Source organism: Micromys minutus (genome assembly GCF_963924665.1).
Source record: "Micromys minutus genome assembly, chromosome: 21".
Taxonomy (NCBI): domain Eukaryota; kingdom Metazoa; phylum Chordata; class Mammalia; order Rodentia; family Muridae; genus Micromys; species Micromys minutus.
In genome coordinates this window covers 36,766,479-36,781,800 of record NC_137956.1, presented here as the reverse complement: position 1 = coordinate 36,781,800, position 15,322 = coordinate 36,766,479, and the positions used below count along the sequence as shown (strand labels likewise).

Genomic DNA, 15,322 nt, shown 5'->3' with positions numbered 1-15,322 from the left:
ATAACCTTTCATTCAGCCAGCAGACATCTGCCACCATGTATTCTTTGGCCCCAACTTGAAACTACCATTTCCTGTGTTTTACACATTGAAAAAGCACCTTGGTCCAGTGAGCCATCAATGAAATACATTCAATGGTTGTTTGTGACTCCCTTTCTTTATGGGTTTATTTTTTCCCTTTTGATCTATTTTTATTTCTCCATGTAGAAGAAGGATGAGACTCTTCTGCCAAGGCAGAGAATCTCTTAATAAGATCTGTGCCACCGTGTCTGGTCCTTTCTGCCATTATTCTTCTGAAAAAGGACTTCGTCTCACAGCAGTACGGTTGCTTGAAGGGGTAGACTATTGCTCTGTCCCCATGGGCATGTTTCAAAAGCATCTAAGAGAGTGAGTTTCACTGACATCACAGCACATCAGCTTTTGTTGTTTTGTTTTTTGTTTTTCCAACAAAAAGGGGTCAAGTGGAAATCGTGGCAGGAAAGGAGACATAGGAAGTCAAGGGCATCAGGGACCTCAGGTGAGTGACCCAGACACATGACTCGAAACCTTTAGTTTGTTCTGACTGCAAAATGCCTGAGCATGTAGTATATTTTATGCCATCTGTGGGACATTCATTTCATCTTTTTTGGTTACTATGGATACTTTTTTTTTTTTTTTTTTAAAGCTCAGTTCAGGTCCCTTATACCTAGCTGATCCATTCCTCTTTCTCCTTTGGTGATCTTTTACTTTGAAAACAGACTCACTGCCTCAGCCCAAGGAAGCATTTGGAGACCTAAAAAGGCCACCAAACAATGGACATGCCTAATACAATTGAATTATTCTTCCTGCACTTTTAAATTTTCTCTGTGCCTTGTATCTGCCTCTCCACTGAGCACAGACATTTGACAGCTGTGAAGACCCATGCTTACACCACTCGGTTTGATTCCTAAGCCTGGTTTTCTAGCTCAGCATTTGAACGAGTTTCCCAAGTGAGGAACGAGAGTTTGTGTGCAGCACTTGATTTTATTGAGTTCTTCAGTTCTGCCAATGAGAGCTCCGAAGGCAAGGGATGCCTGAATATGCTCAGTTATAACTTTCTAGAAAGCTGGTGAAGGATGCTTATGCCCAGATTTAGATTGAGAAATTGAAACACACCCTGCCTGCCCTGATGGATGTATTTTGGGAACTTTAGTTTTGTGCGACTCGAGTGTGGCTTGGTGTGTTTTATTCTAATGTTGTAGTGAGCTTCCCCTTACTTGCGCTGGTTGAGTCAAGCCTTTTGCCTCCCCCTGACCCCCAAGGTTCCATATGGACCAGTGACTTTCTGGTGGATGCAGAACCAAGGTCCATTACCTAGGTTACCCTCTCCCCTGGCTCACTGTGTCTCCCGTTAAGCCTTCTGGGATCCAGGACTGTTGGGGAAGATATAAGGTGATAACTTGTTCCTGGTGGGTTTCCAGGGATTGCTGTTAACAACGTTTTTCATATCTTACTCTTTATTTTCAGGGCTCTCCTGGGCCAGTTGGACCCAGAGGGGGCATCGGAAGACCTGGATTTATGGGGAGAAAGGTAAACATTATTTCTTGTTGGTTTCAAATACAAAAGCAACACATTTTCTCCTGAGCTCTGTGAAAATTCCTCACAAAAATGCTCAACCCACCTGCATCCCGCCAGTGTTCTCTCCCATCAGGAGGCTGTTCCCATTACAAGGAGAGGCAGTTACCTGCCCATCACAAACACTGCTGAGGAATCTCTTCAGAGCCCATATTCCCTGAGCAGGAATGAATTCATTCGCCGAGATGAGTGTGACAAATGTTTTCAAACCCATCCCTGTGCACCTTTTGGTCTCACCCAGGCCTGCTCTGGCTGAGGTAGCTGTAGGGGAGATTGCCAGAGAGTCAACGATTGGTCTCACGTCCACTTGGCCCCTTCGCTTTCATCCATCAGGGGCTGAGATCTCTGTGGCCACAACAGTGCCTGCAGGGTTTTCTGCTCTCTTGTCAAAGCCTCAAGTCTTACATAGTTGAGCCAAGGACCTAAGGTTTTTGGTTTTTTTTTTTAATACCAAGTCTAGAAAACTAGGTTGTCAGTCTTCTACTGGGAAAGTCTTTAAGCTTTAATAGTAATAGATAGGGCGTGGGAGATGGCTCGGCTGGCAAAGGGATTGATGTACAACATGGGGACCTGAGTTTGATTCTCTTAGAACTCATGTATAAAGCTGGTTACAGAGGTGCTGTCCAGCCCATCTAGCCGAATTGTGACCCCCAGTTCTCCCGAGAGAGCCTGTGTCACAAAATAAAAAAAACTGAGGAAGACACCTGATGTTGATCTCTGACCTCCATATGTGCGTGCACACACACACACACACACACACACACACACACACATTAGCAAGAAAGATCCACCTCAAGTGGAAGAATATTACCAACTGGTGGAAAGAGATGTGTTAATGTGATGTGACAGCCATCAGTATACACTCCCATACATGTTATAGAGTCCACTGTCAGTATACACTGGCATACATATTATCATACTGTCCACTATCAACTTACAGTATTATTTGGCCATTAACCCTGGACCAGAGAAGGAGGGAGAAGATCACAAAGTCTTTTGCATTTCCCTGTTTAATTCCAAGGTTTCTCAGCTCAGCTCCTTCCTGACCCCACATCCCACTTCCCCAGGGCCAACCTTTCCCATCTCCCAGAGCCTTTCTTAGTCTCCCTTGCTCCTTCCTCAGTGCACACAATGCTCTTTGGGAATCAGCTCCTTTGTCTCTCATTGGGAAAACTTGTTGGAGTTTTTTCTTTGCTCTCACATGAGCCCACAATTTAACAAACAGGTCTGTAATTATCCACCACATTCTTTTTCTTTCTAACCACACTGCGCTCAGTAAGGATGAGACTGCATTTATCATGAGGAGTGATTAATTTTCTAGGACAATAAGCAAATATTGTGTGAGTAAATATACTAGCAAATGAGCCAGTTTTCCCCAGAGTGAACCTTCTACTATCCCCTTTAGTTTGTTGGTAGTAGGGAAGCAGAAAATATTTGGTATATATATTAAATGGAATACTATGCAGCCTTAAAAAGTCCTCAAAGCCCAGCCCTGAGCTGTGTTATGTATGTCCTGCTATTCTCTGTGTAGACTGTATTGTGTCTTTCATTCTAGCCCTATCCAGTGCTGGCTGCTCAGTTAGGACCTTGTTTCCCCTCAGCAGACAGAACTGTCTGGGGTAGGTTTGAGTTTGCTGACCTTTTACTCTTTTACTAGGGGGAAGCTGGAGTTCCTGGAGGCCCAGGACCAGTGGGCCCCCCTGGACATCGAGGAGAACAGGTATAAGGCTTTGAGTACTTGGTTCTGAGGCAAGGGGAAATGGGGACAGCATGGGCCCAGCACTTGGGCTAGAATCTGGGCCAGTTCTCCATCTGTTGCTACTTTCCTGGCCTTTTGGTCGTGTGTTTGTGGATGGGGTGTGTTTGTGGAGGAGACGAGGTAAAGGCAGAGGAAGTAACAGGTGAATAAGAACAGGTGTTTCAATATTTTAACACCCAGCGTGGCTATATTCACATATTCTGGTTGAACCATGAAGCAATGCATCTTTCTCTTCTTGCAAAACCCTAGGATGACAAGCAGAGGAGTGTCAAGGAATGGGCTCCTGCCTTTTGTGGCTTGCATGACCTAGTTGCTTCTTCTGAGCCAAAGTCCTAGCCTAGGGACAGTTCATAGAGGGAGAGTCTTCTTCTGTTAATTATAAAATTCGATGTAGATGTTAAATAGTAGAAAGTTTGCCAAGTATAGCGAAGATATGGAGTCAGCCCAAGTGTCCATTCATGGATGGACAGCACACAAACACTGTGGTATGTCCATGTGGGGGAATATTGTCAGGCTTAAAAATAGGAGGGACATCCTGTCACATATGACAACATGATTGACCTGTCACATAAACTAAAGGAAGGTAGGCGGACCATGAGAAAATGAAAATTACAATTTAAAAAATTAAAAGAAGGCAGGCACCAAAAGGCAAACACTAGGCCATAGAATCTTACATATAAAATGAAAAAAAGTTTATGAACTTTAATGAACTCAGAAACAGAAAGTGAAATCCTGAGCTACAAGAGAGCCCATCTCAAACCAACCAAACCTGAATAAAGTACCTGTCCTTTTGTGATCCAGTTTGAAGACATGAATACTCAAAAAGAAAGAGAAAAGAAAAAAGGAATGGGCAATTTAAGTTTCCTAGGCACGAACGTGGGATGCAATGGAAAGAAACATTACCATATTATGTCCATTTTGAGGTCTTTACCCTTAACATCCTAGGCAGAGTGAAGATAAAAAATGTGTCACCCAGATAAAAATCATGCCACTCAGTGTCCCTTCAGGCCAGCAGCTCTTTCCTAGGTCATTGTGTCCCCTTGGTGTCACTTCAGTAGTTTGAAAATACCCCCCAGGGGTTCACTGGGTTGCTCTGCCCCTCTTCCCAGTGTGGCCTCATTAAATAAATCTCCTCTGCTTTTCACGATTAATCTGACTTGTAACTCATTGACGATGAGCAGAGGAACTTGGCTTGGGCACAGGCTGTGTTTTTGCCTGATCTCTTATTATTAGATATAATTTGTTTCAGTGTTTTGCTGTCATAAACAACACACCAGTGAATTCTTTTGGAAGGAGTTAAAAGCTGGGGATAGAATCCCAGGGTTCATGTGTACCCAGCAAGGGTTCCACCACTGAGCCACATCTCTGATTAATTTCTGTGTAGAAAGCTCAAAGATTTTCATAGCTAGGTCAGACAAGTATTTAATGAGGCCTTTGAGTTATAGTTTCCAACACTCTTAGGAAGGTTTAAACACTACACTGGTCAATGTGTTATATGCGGGACCCCAGTTGTTTTAAGGTAACAGTTTTCAACCTGTTGGTCACAACCCCTATGGATGTTACCTATCAGGTATTCTGCATCTGAGATATTACATTATGATTTGTAACAGTAGCAAAATTACAGTTCTGAAGTAGCAATGAAATAAATTCATGGTTGCGGGTCATCACAACATGAAGAACTGTATAAAAGGCTTACAGCATTAGGGTGGTTGAGAACTACCTTTTAGTGTCTCCATATGTATGTATGTATGCCACATGCTGACCACTATGTATCAAAACCCCTAGAACTGGTGCTAAAAATGGTTGTGAGTCACCATATGTGTACTGGGAACCAAACTCAGGTCCTCTGCAAGATCAGCCAGTGCCCTTAACCACTGAGCCATCTCTCCAGCTCCATTTATGTCCTGTTGAATTCCTCAGTCATATATATTTTTTAAGATCAACTCCTAATTTTCAAGGTAAGAAATTGGTGAATCAGAAATCCAGAGTGGTTATCCCTCTGCCTCCTGCAGTGGTTGTTGAGTGGAGCTAGCCAAGGAAGTAGGAGGGTACACATGAGAAATGAGAGGCTGGGACTGTAGCTCAGTGGTAGAACATTTGCCTAGCATACAAGAGGCTCTGGGTTCAATTCCTGGTACAGCAGAAAAGAGATAATAGGAACTTAGAACCCTCACCATCTTTAGCTCATTTCTAACCCTTCAGTCTCCCCATCTAGATAGATTTTGAGAAACTGAAATTGACTGATGTGTTTGCAGGGAGATTATGGCATCCCAGCCTACGGTCAGACAGGACGGAAAGGAGTTAAGGTAAATATTCAAAACAATTGTTTTCTCAATTGTTAAATCAAACCTAAATATCCCAAGAAAAGATGATGGTGTGGAGGAAGTGGTCTGTTGACTTACATATGTTCTCTGCTGAAACTTTCAGGGCCCAACAGGTTTCCCTGGGGACCCAGGGCGGAAGGTAAGGTACCTATAAATTTCTTCTCTTGCCATGACCATAGCCTTCATGAGAAATGAGAATAAGCATTGGTCTGGGTAGGGTGGGAAGTGGGAAGGAGCAGAGATGCAGGTCAGTCGCTTCCTCTGGGTGTCACTAGGAAGGGCCATCTTAACCACATGAGTCATTGTATCAGAATCCATCACATCCTGCCCTTGGTTGCCAGATGTTGCCCTCTACCTCACCCCAGTGACCAATATCCCTACCTTAAACCCTAACCTCCCAGCAGCCATCTGGGCTAGTTCTCCAGCCTGGTGGTCTCATTCACTACCTTAGTTTCTGCTATTAATCCAGTATCATTGGACTTTGCTTCCTCTCTTCTGAAAATCCCAACTTTCTTCTAAGTTGTCTCCTATTTCCACCTTCTGTCAATTGACCACAAATGTCATGTTCACTAGATTTTTGACATCTTGCAAGGTCCTTGTTGTCTATTAGATGATCTGTCTGCATGCCTGCAGCCTGTGGTTTCATCAGGAGCTGGCCTCATTACATCAGCATACACTAGGGTTCTGTACTATGATTTCCCAAACCCCAGTATAGGCTTCGTCCTTGTAATGGCCCATTCAAGAAGAAACATCCGGGTCTAGGGTTGAATAACTAATGAATCAACTCCAGGAGAACAGCCAAGCTTCAGAAATTTTGAAAAGTGCTCTTCACTGATGGATTATCTGAGGCCATCAAGAGGTTGGGAAGAAGCTACATAAATAACTCTCAGAAAAGAGTTCTCATTACAGAGGATTGATTTTCTCATTTATTGATAAAGGGAAAAGAGTAACAGCTTATTGATCGATGTGATATTAATAAATTACTATCAAAGTCAGATTGAAGTTCTTTAAATAAACCTCTATATTTTTAATTTATTTTTGCATCTTAGGCTATAACTACCCCCCCCCCACGTTGGTTCTTTGTGAATTCTGTATAGTGTATCTTGATAATAGTAACCCCTCCTCTATTTTCTCATAGATCCATTCTCCTTTCATACTCACCAAACCACGCCTCCCACTTAAAAACAAACCATCGGATACATCTGTGCTGCTCTATACTCTTAGATGTGTGGCCTTCCACCCGGGCAGAGATCAACATACCTAGGGTGGCACCTTTAGAGGAAACTGGCTCTCCATCCTCCCAAAACTATCAGTTGCCTATAGCTCCTTAGGTAGAAGTGGAACTTCCTGTCTATCTATCTTCCCCCCCCCCTTTGGTCCTGGCTTGAGTCTGAGCAGGTCTTGTGAATTCTTCTACAACTTTTAAATATCATTTATAAACTTTAGAAAGGTAGTGTGTGTGGAGGGAGAGGGGCGTTCACACAGGAGCACTAACATTTCAGATGTGTGCCTCTACATCTGGCTTTTGACATGGATTCTAGGGAACTGAACTCAGGTCCTCAGCCTGGAGCCACCATCACTTTTTTCAGCTGAAGCATCGCCTTACTCCAAGATTAATTTTTTTTTTTAGCCTTCAACTTTTTCAGAAATAACTCATAGAACTAGGCAGTCCCCCTCTGATACCTTAGGTAGTCAGCACTCCATCTTTTCTAGCATAGTCTCTAGCACAGCAACTGGATGGTCGCTGAGTTGATATTTACGTACAACTATATGGATTATTAGAGTACTGGAAGTAGTTTTGAGAATACCTAGCTGTGCCAATAGTTTAGTTCTAAATTTACATCAAGATGCATTTGTTGTTGTGTTAGCCTTTGTCACATAATGATTAGAAGATCAGTTTAAGTATTGATTACAGCGAATTTTTTAATCCTCTCATAGCCAAGATTTTTAACATTTTGATGTATGTGATCAGGGTGATGCTGGAGATCCTGGAATTCCTGGGGGGCCTGGACCCAAAGGATTCAAGGGACTGACTGTAAGTGGCCAATGATTCCAGAAAAAATAAGCATTTCTTTTGTAGGCCTCAGCTTTCTTACTGTCATGATAAATGGGTATTTTTTTTTTGACTCATTCCAAGGGCATCTTGGAAACCACCAACTAGTCATGAGACCCTGGGCACACCTTCTTAGGGCCTATATTTCCTGACAATCAGAACTGAGCCTAAAGGCACACATGGTCACTTCTGACCACTCTTGAAACTCAAGCAGATATCTTGCCTGTGTCCCAGGGTCTGATGGGTAGTGGACTGGAGTATTTATTGGTTTAAGGGAGGATTCTGAGGTGTTCTAATTAGCAAAGCGGAGTAGAAGACTATGCTTTTTAAAGTACAACCGGCTGAGACAAGCATCCTTTTACTTTGAAGTCTGAGTGCAATGTCTCTGTTACCCTGGATGTGGAAGGGATATCAGTATCTCTCCATCACTTTGAGTCTGGGTAATAAACATAGTCCACTCACATACATCTCATATGTGCAGAGTGATTTTTATTATTTGATTTTAAAATATTTATATTAAAATTTTGATTGAAAATTTTATATACTATATTTTGATTATTGCTTTGTCTCCCTCTACCCCTTTCAGTTCCTCCCCACATGCCCTCCCATCCAGATCCACCCTCTTTCTGTCTCTCTTTAGAAAACAAGGTTCCTAAAGGAATAGAATGTAATAGGATGAAGCAAACACACTGAAATAAGACAACGCAAACACACATATTTATTTATGTTTTATGTTTATGAATGTTTGCTTGCGTGTGTGCACATGTACTATGCATGTGCCCCTGGAGGTCCAAAGAAGTCATTGGATCCTTTGGAGTTACAAATATAGTTGTGCGAGACCATGTTGGTGCCAGGAACTAAACCTGGCTCCTCTGTAAGAACAGCAAGTGTTCTTACCCTGAGTCATCTGTCCAGCCCTTACTATTTTATCTTTATAGATTAAGGGGTTTTTACACAATCTTTGTGTGCCCTGTTTTTTTCCCTAGCACCAATCCCAGCTTATGAGTAATTTAGATTTAAGTTTACAGCCAGTGTCAGAGTCATGTACACCATTCAATAAAGGGGACAAGAGGGAAATGGGTGTTCATCAATGATTAAGGGTCAGTGGCTTGTATTATGGGCAAGGAATTTAATGGGTATGGAGAAGCGGCCATCTTTTATTTTAAACTAAAGTATTTATGATGCCAAGGATGGGACCTCTGTATGCCAGGTAAGTGCCATGACACAGAGATACCTGCCTCAGTCCAGCTGTTCTTTTTGAGAAGTATAGCATTACTAAGGTAATCATAGGACTGGAGAGATGGCTCCATGGTTAAGAACACTTGCTGCTCTTGCAGAGCTTCCGGGGCCAGTTTTCACCTCCCACATAATGGCTCCCAACAATCTGTAACTCCAGTTCCAGGGGGTCCCATGCCATCTTGCCACAGTGAGCACTGAATACACATGGTCTATGACCACAGGTGTGGGCAAAGCACTGACAGGTATAAGATAAAATGCAAAATTAAAGCCTGAGATAGTCTCCATGGATAGAAAATGTAGAAACATTTATGTGTTCCTCTTTTCAGCTCTCTCGAGGCTTGAAAGGTGGGAGTGGACTTCAGGGGTCTCAAGGCCCTCCTGGCTGGAGAGTGAGTATACGTGGGAACTGACTGGTGTGTGGTCGTTTCTGGTATACCCAATGGAACGGATGCAGATTTTCAATGCAGAAGCACTGTGTTCATGAAGCCGGACACTGTGTCTCTCAGTCCATTATTAAGATGAATATGACACATCCCTGTCTTAGCTGAAAAGGCAGCTGTGGGATCAGGTGACCAAAAGGACATGCTGTAACCTGCAAGAGCATTGCAGATACCCTGCAACTGTGACTTATTACTGTAATAGGCATAGACCTGCCTGCTTTTCATAGAGGTCTCCTGACAGAGTTCCAACATGCAAAACAGGTTGGCAGATAGACTTTTCCAGAATCACTCCTGTTGCCTTTTTAACCTTTATTTGGACTCCAGGGAGATTTGGAAATGTAACCACAACTTCCACTCTTGTTCCATTTACAAGAGAAACGTAATCCTTGGAAGCACTTCCAGGCAGAGCCAGGCACACCTCCGTAGGCAGACCTGTATCTGTTTCACCTCTTCTCAAGTGTTTGGTGATTCAGTGTCTCTCCTCTCCCAGGCAGAGTCACTTCAATATGGTCGGCACCTACTGTATGCAGGAGACCCTGACAGCATTGTGAAGAATACATGAAAAAAAATGCTTATCTTGCCTTAAGTATTGAGCTTTAGATCTAACAAAGCAAAAGTTGCCTATGGTTTCTTGGCCAAATGACTCCATAGTAGAATAAAGTAATAATTTGTAAAGGATACTCTGCTATACACATTAAGGAATGGGGAGCAGCTAATCTGTGGGCCAGTCTTCTCTACTCTGGGTTCATTTTTTCTCCATGCTCTAGAGCTGTAACTAAGATGTCCCACACCTCAGTCTTGTGCTTGGTTCAACTGGTCTGGATTGGAGTGTGGCCTTTGTCTCCAGTTCTTGGTTCTTAGCCTTTGTTAAGAACTTCCTTGGGGTTACTGTAATATTCATCTTGTGTATTTGCATGTGTGTGCATATTTGTGTGTTTGTTTATGCACTATGTGCATACAGATGCCAGTGGAGGTCAGAGGGGTCCTGGATACCCCAGAACTGGAGTTACATATGGTTGTGAGGTGCCAGTGGGTGCTATGGGAACTGAACTTGGGTCATCGGCAAGAGCAGCAAGTGCTCTTACCCTCTGAGCCATCTCTCCAGCCTGTAGAGTTACTCTTAAGTTCTCTCCTTTGGAGCAAACTCCTCCTACTTTTGACCTCCTGCAAAATGTAGCTCCTACACTATGTGTTACCCAGAAAAGGTTTCTCTGTGAGTGAGAAATCATACCTTCTTTTCTGTTTTCTGTCCTAACTTGAAAGGCAGCTAAGCTTTCAAGTCTCTTAGTGATGTCTCCACTGGGCAGAACCACGGACAGCGCATAGTTCTGGTTAAATCTGAAGCATACCACAGTTAAATAGCAGATATTTAACTATTGTTACATGGCTAGATGGATGGGTGATTGATGAACTGATGGAGGGATTGGTGGATGCCTTGATGGATGGATTGATGAATGGCTTGATGAATGCATTGATGGATAGACTGGTGGATGGATTGTTGAATGGGTGATAGATGAATTGGGTTATTCATGGATGGATATGTTGTAATATCCTCTTCAACCCAAATCACCAATTTGTTGCAATATCCTCTTCAACCCAAATAAATCCATTCAATGAAAACACAAATCAGTAATTAGAAACACATGCTGCACATCTATATTGGGCAGATTTACCACTACAGTATCTATTCCCCTCCTAGGAAATCCCTTATAACTTGCTGTTTTTTCGGGCCTCCTGTTCCTGCTTCTTCCTCTACTTCTCTCCCCTTTCCCCTCCTCTTTCATTTTTATCCCTGACTTCTCCTCTTCTGTTTCCTATTTCCCACCTCCTCTCCCTGTCAAATCATGTATTGACTTAACATAAATCTACATATCATTCTTTTTGTTTATCTTAGAAAACAAACAAAACAAAAACACCTTTGCCTTTAAATAAAAACTGTGTATAACTATTATTACCTGAAAATATTATAAATGGCTATGTTTTCTCAAAGTTAATTATGCTGGATAGGCTATAAAACTAAGTTAGTCTTCAAATCTGTCAGAAATCTGAGAATGGCCAAATATCTAAAAACATAGGAAGTCTAACATGGTTTCTAGAGCTTAGGTTGTAGAGACAAATCTCCACCAGCAGTCCCTTGTTAGCAACATGTAAGAGTAAGTCTTTGGCCTTCTGGTCCAGGATCACTGATAGACCTAGAAATGCAGAAATCTTGAAAGGCTGATAATTTTGGCTCGGCAAAGATTATCAGTCGGCTATTCTGCACGAAGTGTCTCTTTTTGGACAGTAATAGTCTATTGATGAATTTGACAGGTTTTTGCCCAGTATTTGCCTAGCCACCAACTATACCTCACCTATAAGGTACTATGTAATCTATCTCTGAGGGTATTTGTTGCCCCCTTTTGCCTATTAAGCATCTCCTTTAGAGTTCAATTAGATCTCTCCTCAATTTTCCTACTTGACCTTCTGGTCTTATACATTTAAGCTACCTTGTGCTTTGCTTTATTTGGGATAAAGTGCCAACACCTTGAAATTGTATATCCACTTCTTGAAGTGACCAACTAGCAGGCCAAGATTTTGGAGAGATGATGGTGACATCTGCTCCAGTGTCAACCATTCCTTCAATTTCAATATTATTTACTAGTATCTGTAGTTTTGGTGTTTAATTATCTATAGAAGTTTTTCAAAATATTTGCTTTTGGCTCACTTTGAGGCTTTTGGAATTGTCTACAGCACTTGCCTCAGCCTTGTCTGGTCTCAGAACATCTGTTTTTGAAGCAGTGACATTTAATTGTTCGGAGGAAGAGAACTCTCCCTGCCTGGCATCGGGGCCTGTAAGAGCCCCCCCCCCCCCGGAATTTTTTGGAAGGGAGTTACCCCATTTGTCTGTTAGTGATCTACATTCCCTAGTCAAATGTTGGCTTTTGCCACATCTTTGACATATTCCAGAAGGCATAGGCCCCCTTTTGGTATTATTTTGTTTTTTCTTGCAGTTATACCCAAGATGACCCCGCTCACCACAATTAAAACATTTGAAATCTTGGGTCATCTCTAGCTGTCCAGTGGCAGCTTCTCCTATTACAGTTATATCAGGTGAGCCAGATCTAACATCAGCTGTATATCTAATCCATTCATCTATTGATGCTGACCTTGCCCTCCGTGGTCTGATAACTTCCTTGCACACAGTATTCACATTTTCAACGGCTAAAGATTTGATTATTGCCTTTCTTGCTGCTGAGTCTGATACACTCCTTTCCACAGATGAAGTGACCCTCTGTAAGAAGTCAGGGAAGGTTTCTTTAGGACCTTATATGACTTGAGTGAATGGTTCAAGTTTTTTCCCTGATTCTGCTACTTTGTCCCATTCTTTTAAAACTGACAATTGACATAATGCCAGAGTTTCTTCATCATATACAGCCCACACTTCTACCTCAGCAAAGCGACCTTCGCCAAGCAGCTGATCTGTGGAAATCTCTCTATCCCCGGCTCTATTTTGCCGTGCTATCTCCCTCGTCTCTTCTCTCCACCATGAGAACCACTGTAAATCTGCAGCAGGCTCTAGTGTTGCTCTTGCCATATCTCTCCAGTCTTGGGGGATTATTCTATTTTAATAGCCTAAGAAGTCAGGATTTGTTTTACAAATGGCGAGTGTATTCCCAAATTAGTAGCACTTTCCTTAAATTTCCTCAGTTCTAGTACATCCACAGGTTGCCATTCAAATTCTTCATAACCCTGTGGATGGTCGTCGTCCAGAGGTCTTTGTTGTACATGAACAGGATAGACTAGAGCTTGCTTTCTAAGAACTTTGGGCTGGCTTTCTCTAATTTTATCTTCTATCTCTACCTGAGTGTTTTCACTGATTGAAAATTTAAATTCCTCCCTTTAGGTCTGTATCCGTGCTTCATGTCTCTCCTTTTATTGATCCTCCTGTTCCTTGAGATTCTGGATTCTCTGTTCAAGGTTCTGCTTCCACATCTTGAGTTTTTCTTTATACTGCAACTCTGATAGTCTACTGTCCATTAATTTTTTTGAATTATTAATTTAAAAAATTTATTCTCCAAGTCTTGCTTCTAAACCTCATTATTTTCTCTTTGCTGCTCTGTTTGATCTGTAAGCGGCTGTATTTTTTGTTCTAACCTTTTTTCTAGCTCCTGTCTCCCATTTTCATTTTCATTTTTCTGTCTCTTATTCTGATCTATAATTTCCTGTGCCTTCATTTCTAATGTTTCTTCTAGGCTGTGTTGCCAAATCTCAAATTTCGTTTTCTGTTCTTCATGCTGCTCTATAATTTCTTGTATTTTCTGTTCCAAGCTCTGCTTTCATAATCTTAGCTTTTCTTTATGTTGCAATTCTGATATTGCAGCATGTGCTTTATTTTGATTTGCAAGCTTCAGTAGATTATCCTCTAGGCTTTGCTTCCTCATTTTATCTCTATCTCCTTGCCATTCAGTCTGATCTGCAAATTGTTGAATTCTTTTGTCTAGAGTCTCCTCTAGCTTCTGTCTTGAGCCTTCACTCTCCTCTTTCTGTTGCTTATTTTGACCTGTGAAATCCTGAACCTTTAGTTCTAGTGTTTCCTCTAGGCCGTGTTGCCAAGTCTTAAGCTTATCTCTCTGTTTCTCAGACTCATCTATAAACTTCAGAAATTTCTGTTCTAGCCTCTCTTCTAACTTCTGTCTCCAGCCTTTACTCTCTTCTTTCTGTTGCTTATTTTGGCCCATGAAATCCTCAACCTTTAGATCTAGTGTTACCTATAATTTCTTTTCTAAGACAAGGAGTCTTTTGAGAGGACATAATGAATCAAAAGAATAAATATCACAATAATGGTAAATGATAAGGTGTCTATTTCCTTAAAATCCATCCCTGTCAGACCATCCAAAATATCATCCCATAAAGCCCAAAATATATTTATTGTGTTTCTCATCTTTAAATATCAAAATACCCGACCCACCCCCTTTCCCCCCTGCTGTTCAATTCAGAACCCTATGGTCCTCTTTGGGTTGTAGCTGGCAGTGCTTGTTTTTATGCTGGTCTCAGGCTACCTCACAGGCAGTCATGCCTCAGAGACTTCTGTCTCTCCCTGCGATTCTCCATTCTGATGCTGCCCCTGGCTGTAGCTCTCTGCCTAGGGTTTGCAGGAGGGAGCCTCTCTGTAGTTCTTTGTAGGTCCCTCAGACCCAGTCAGCTTTCATTCCAGCACTGCTCCAGTCCAGATCCCTATTTTAGGGGTGGGGATGGGGTGGGGGACAGTGAACTTTAGACTCAGGTTAGTTGGGTTCTAATCCATAGGTTGGGTGCCAATTGTTGAAATATCCTCTTCAACACAAATAAACCCATTTAATGAAAACACAACTCAGTTATTAGGAACACAAGCTTCCCGTCTATATTGGGCAGATTTCCCACTACACTCTCTATTCCCCTCCTAGGAGACCCCTTATCACTTGCTGTTTTTCCAGGCCTCCTGTTCCTGCTCCTTCTCTCTTTCTCTTCCTTTTCCCCTCCTCTTCTGTTTTCTCCCTGACTCCCACTCTTCCATTTCCTCTCCTTTTTCCCACTTCCTCTTCCTGTCCAATCATGTATTGACTTAACATAAATCTACATAGGTGATGGATGGATTGATGAATGGATGGTCAGACAGTTAACTCAGTTGTCATTTAAAATAGAGGTTGACTTTGCTGACATTTCTGCTTAACCATCTTGGAGGGGCAAGTGCCCAAGAGAATGTTTGAGTTTGAGTATATAAAGCATCTTTTTCCTGAAACAAACACACTAGTAAACACATTAAAAGTTACTGCTAATTAGAAGCCTGATCCTGGGAAGAAAGGGGAGGGGGAGGAGGAGGAATAAGAGGAGTAGAAAGGAGTAGGAGCAGGGAGGAGGAGGAGGAGGGAGGAGGAGGAGCAGCAAGGAGGAGGAGGAA

At 42.2% G+C, this 15,322-nt stretch overlaps 1 protein-coding gene across 1 annotated transcript in view; it reads left to right on the top strand.

Moving 5' to 3' along the window:
- Window positions 1-15,322, top strand: part of COL6A5 (collagen type VI alpha 5 chain) — a gene marked incomplete at both ends in the record, with an annotated part of 95,460 nt that overhangs the window by 40,042 nt on the left and 40,096 nt on the right. The window contains 7 exons of the mRNA XM_080934673.1: window positions 452-514; window positions 1,483-1,545; window positions 3,248-3,310; window positions 5,605-5,655; window positions 5,777-5,812; window positions 7,646-7,708; window positions 9,292-9,354. Coding sequence (XP_080790799.1) covers window positions 452-514; window positions 1,483-1,545; window positions 3,248-3,310; window positions 5,605-5,655; window positions 5,777-5,812; window positions 7,646-7,708; window positions 9,292-9,354 — 402 coding nt within the window. The remainder of the gene's footprint in view (window positions 1-451; window positions 515-1,482; window positions 1,546-3,247; window positions 3,311-5,604; window positions 5,656-5,776; window positions 5,813-7,645; window positions 7,709-9,291; window positions 9,355-15,322) is intronic.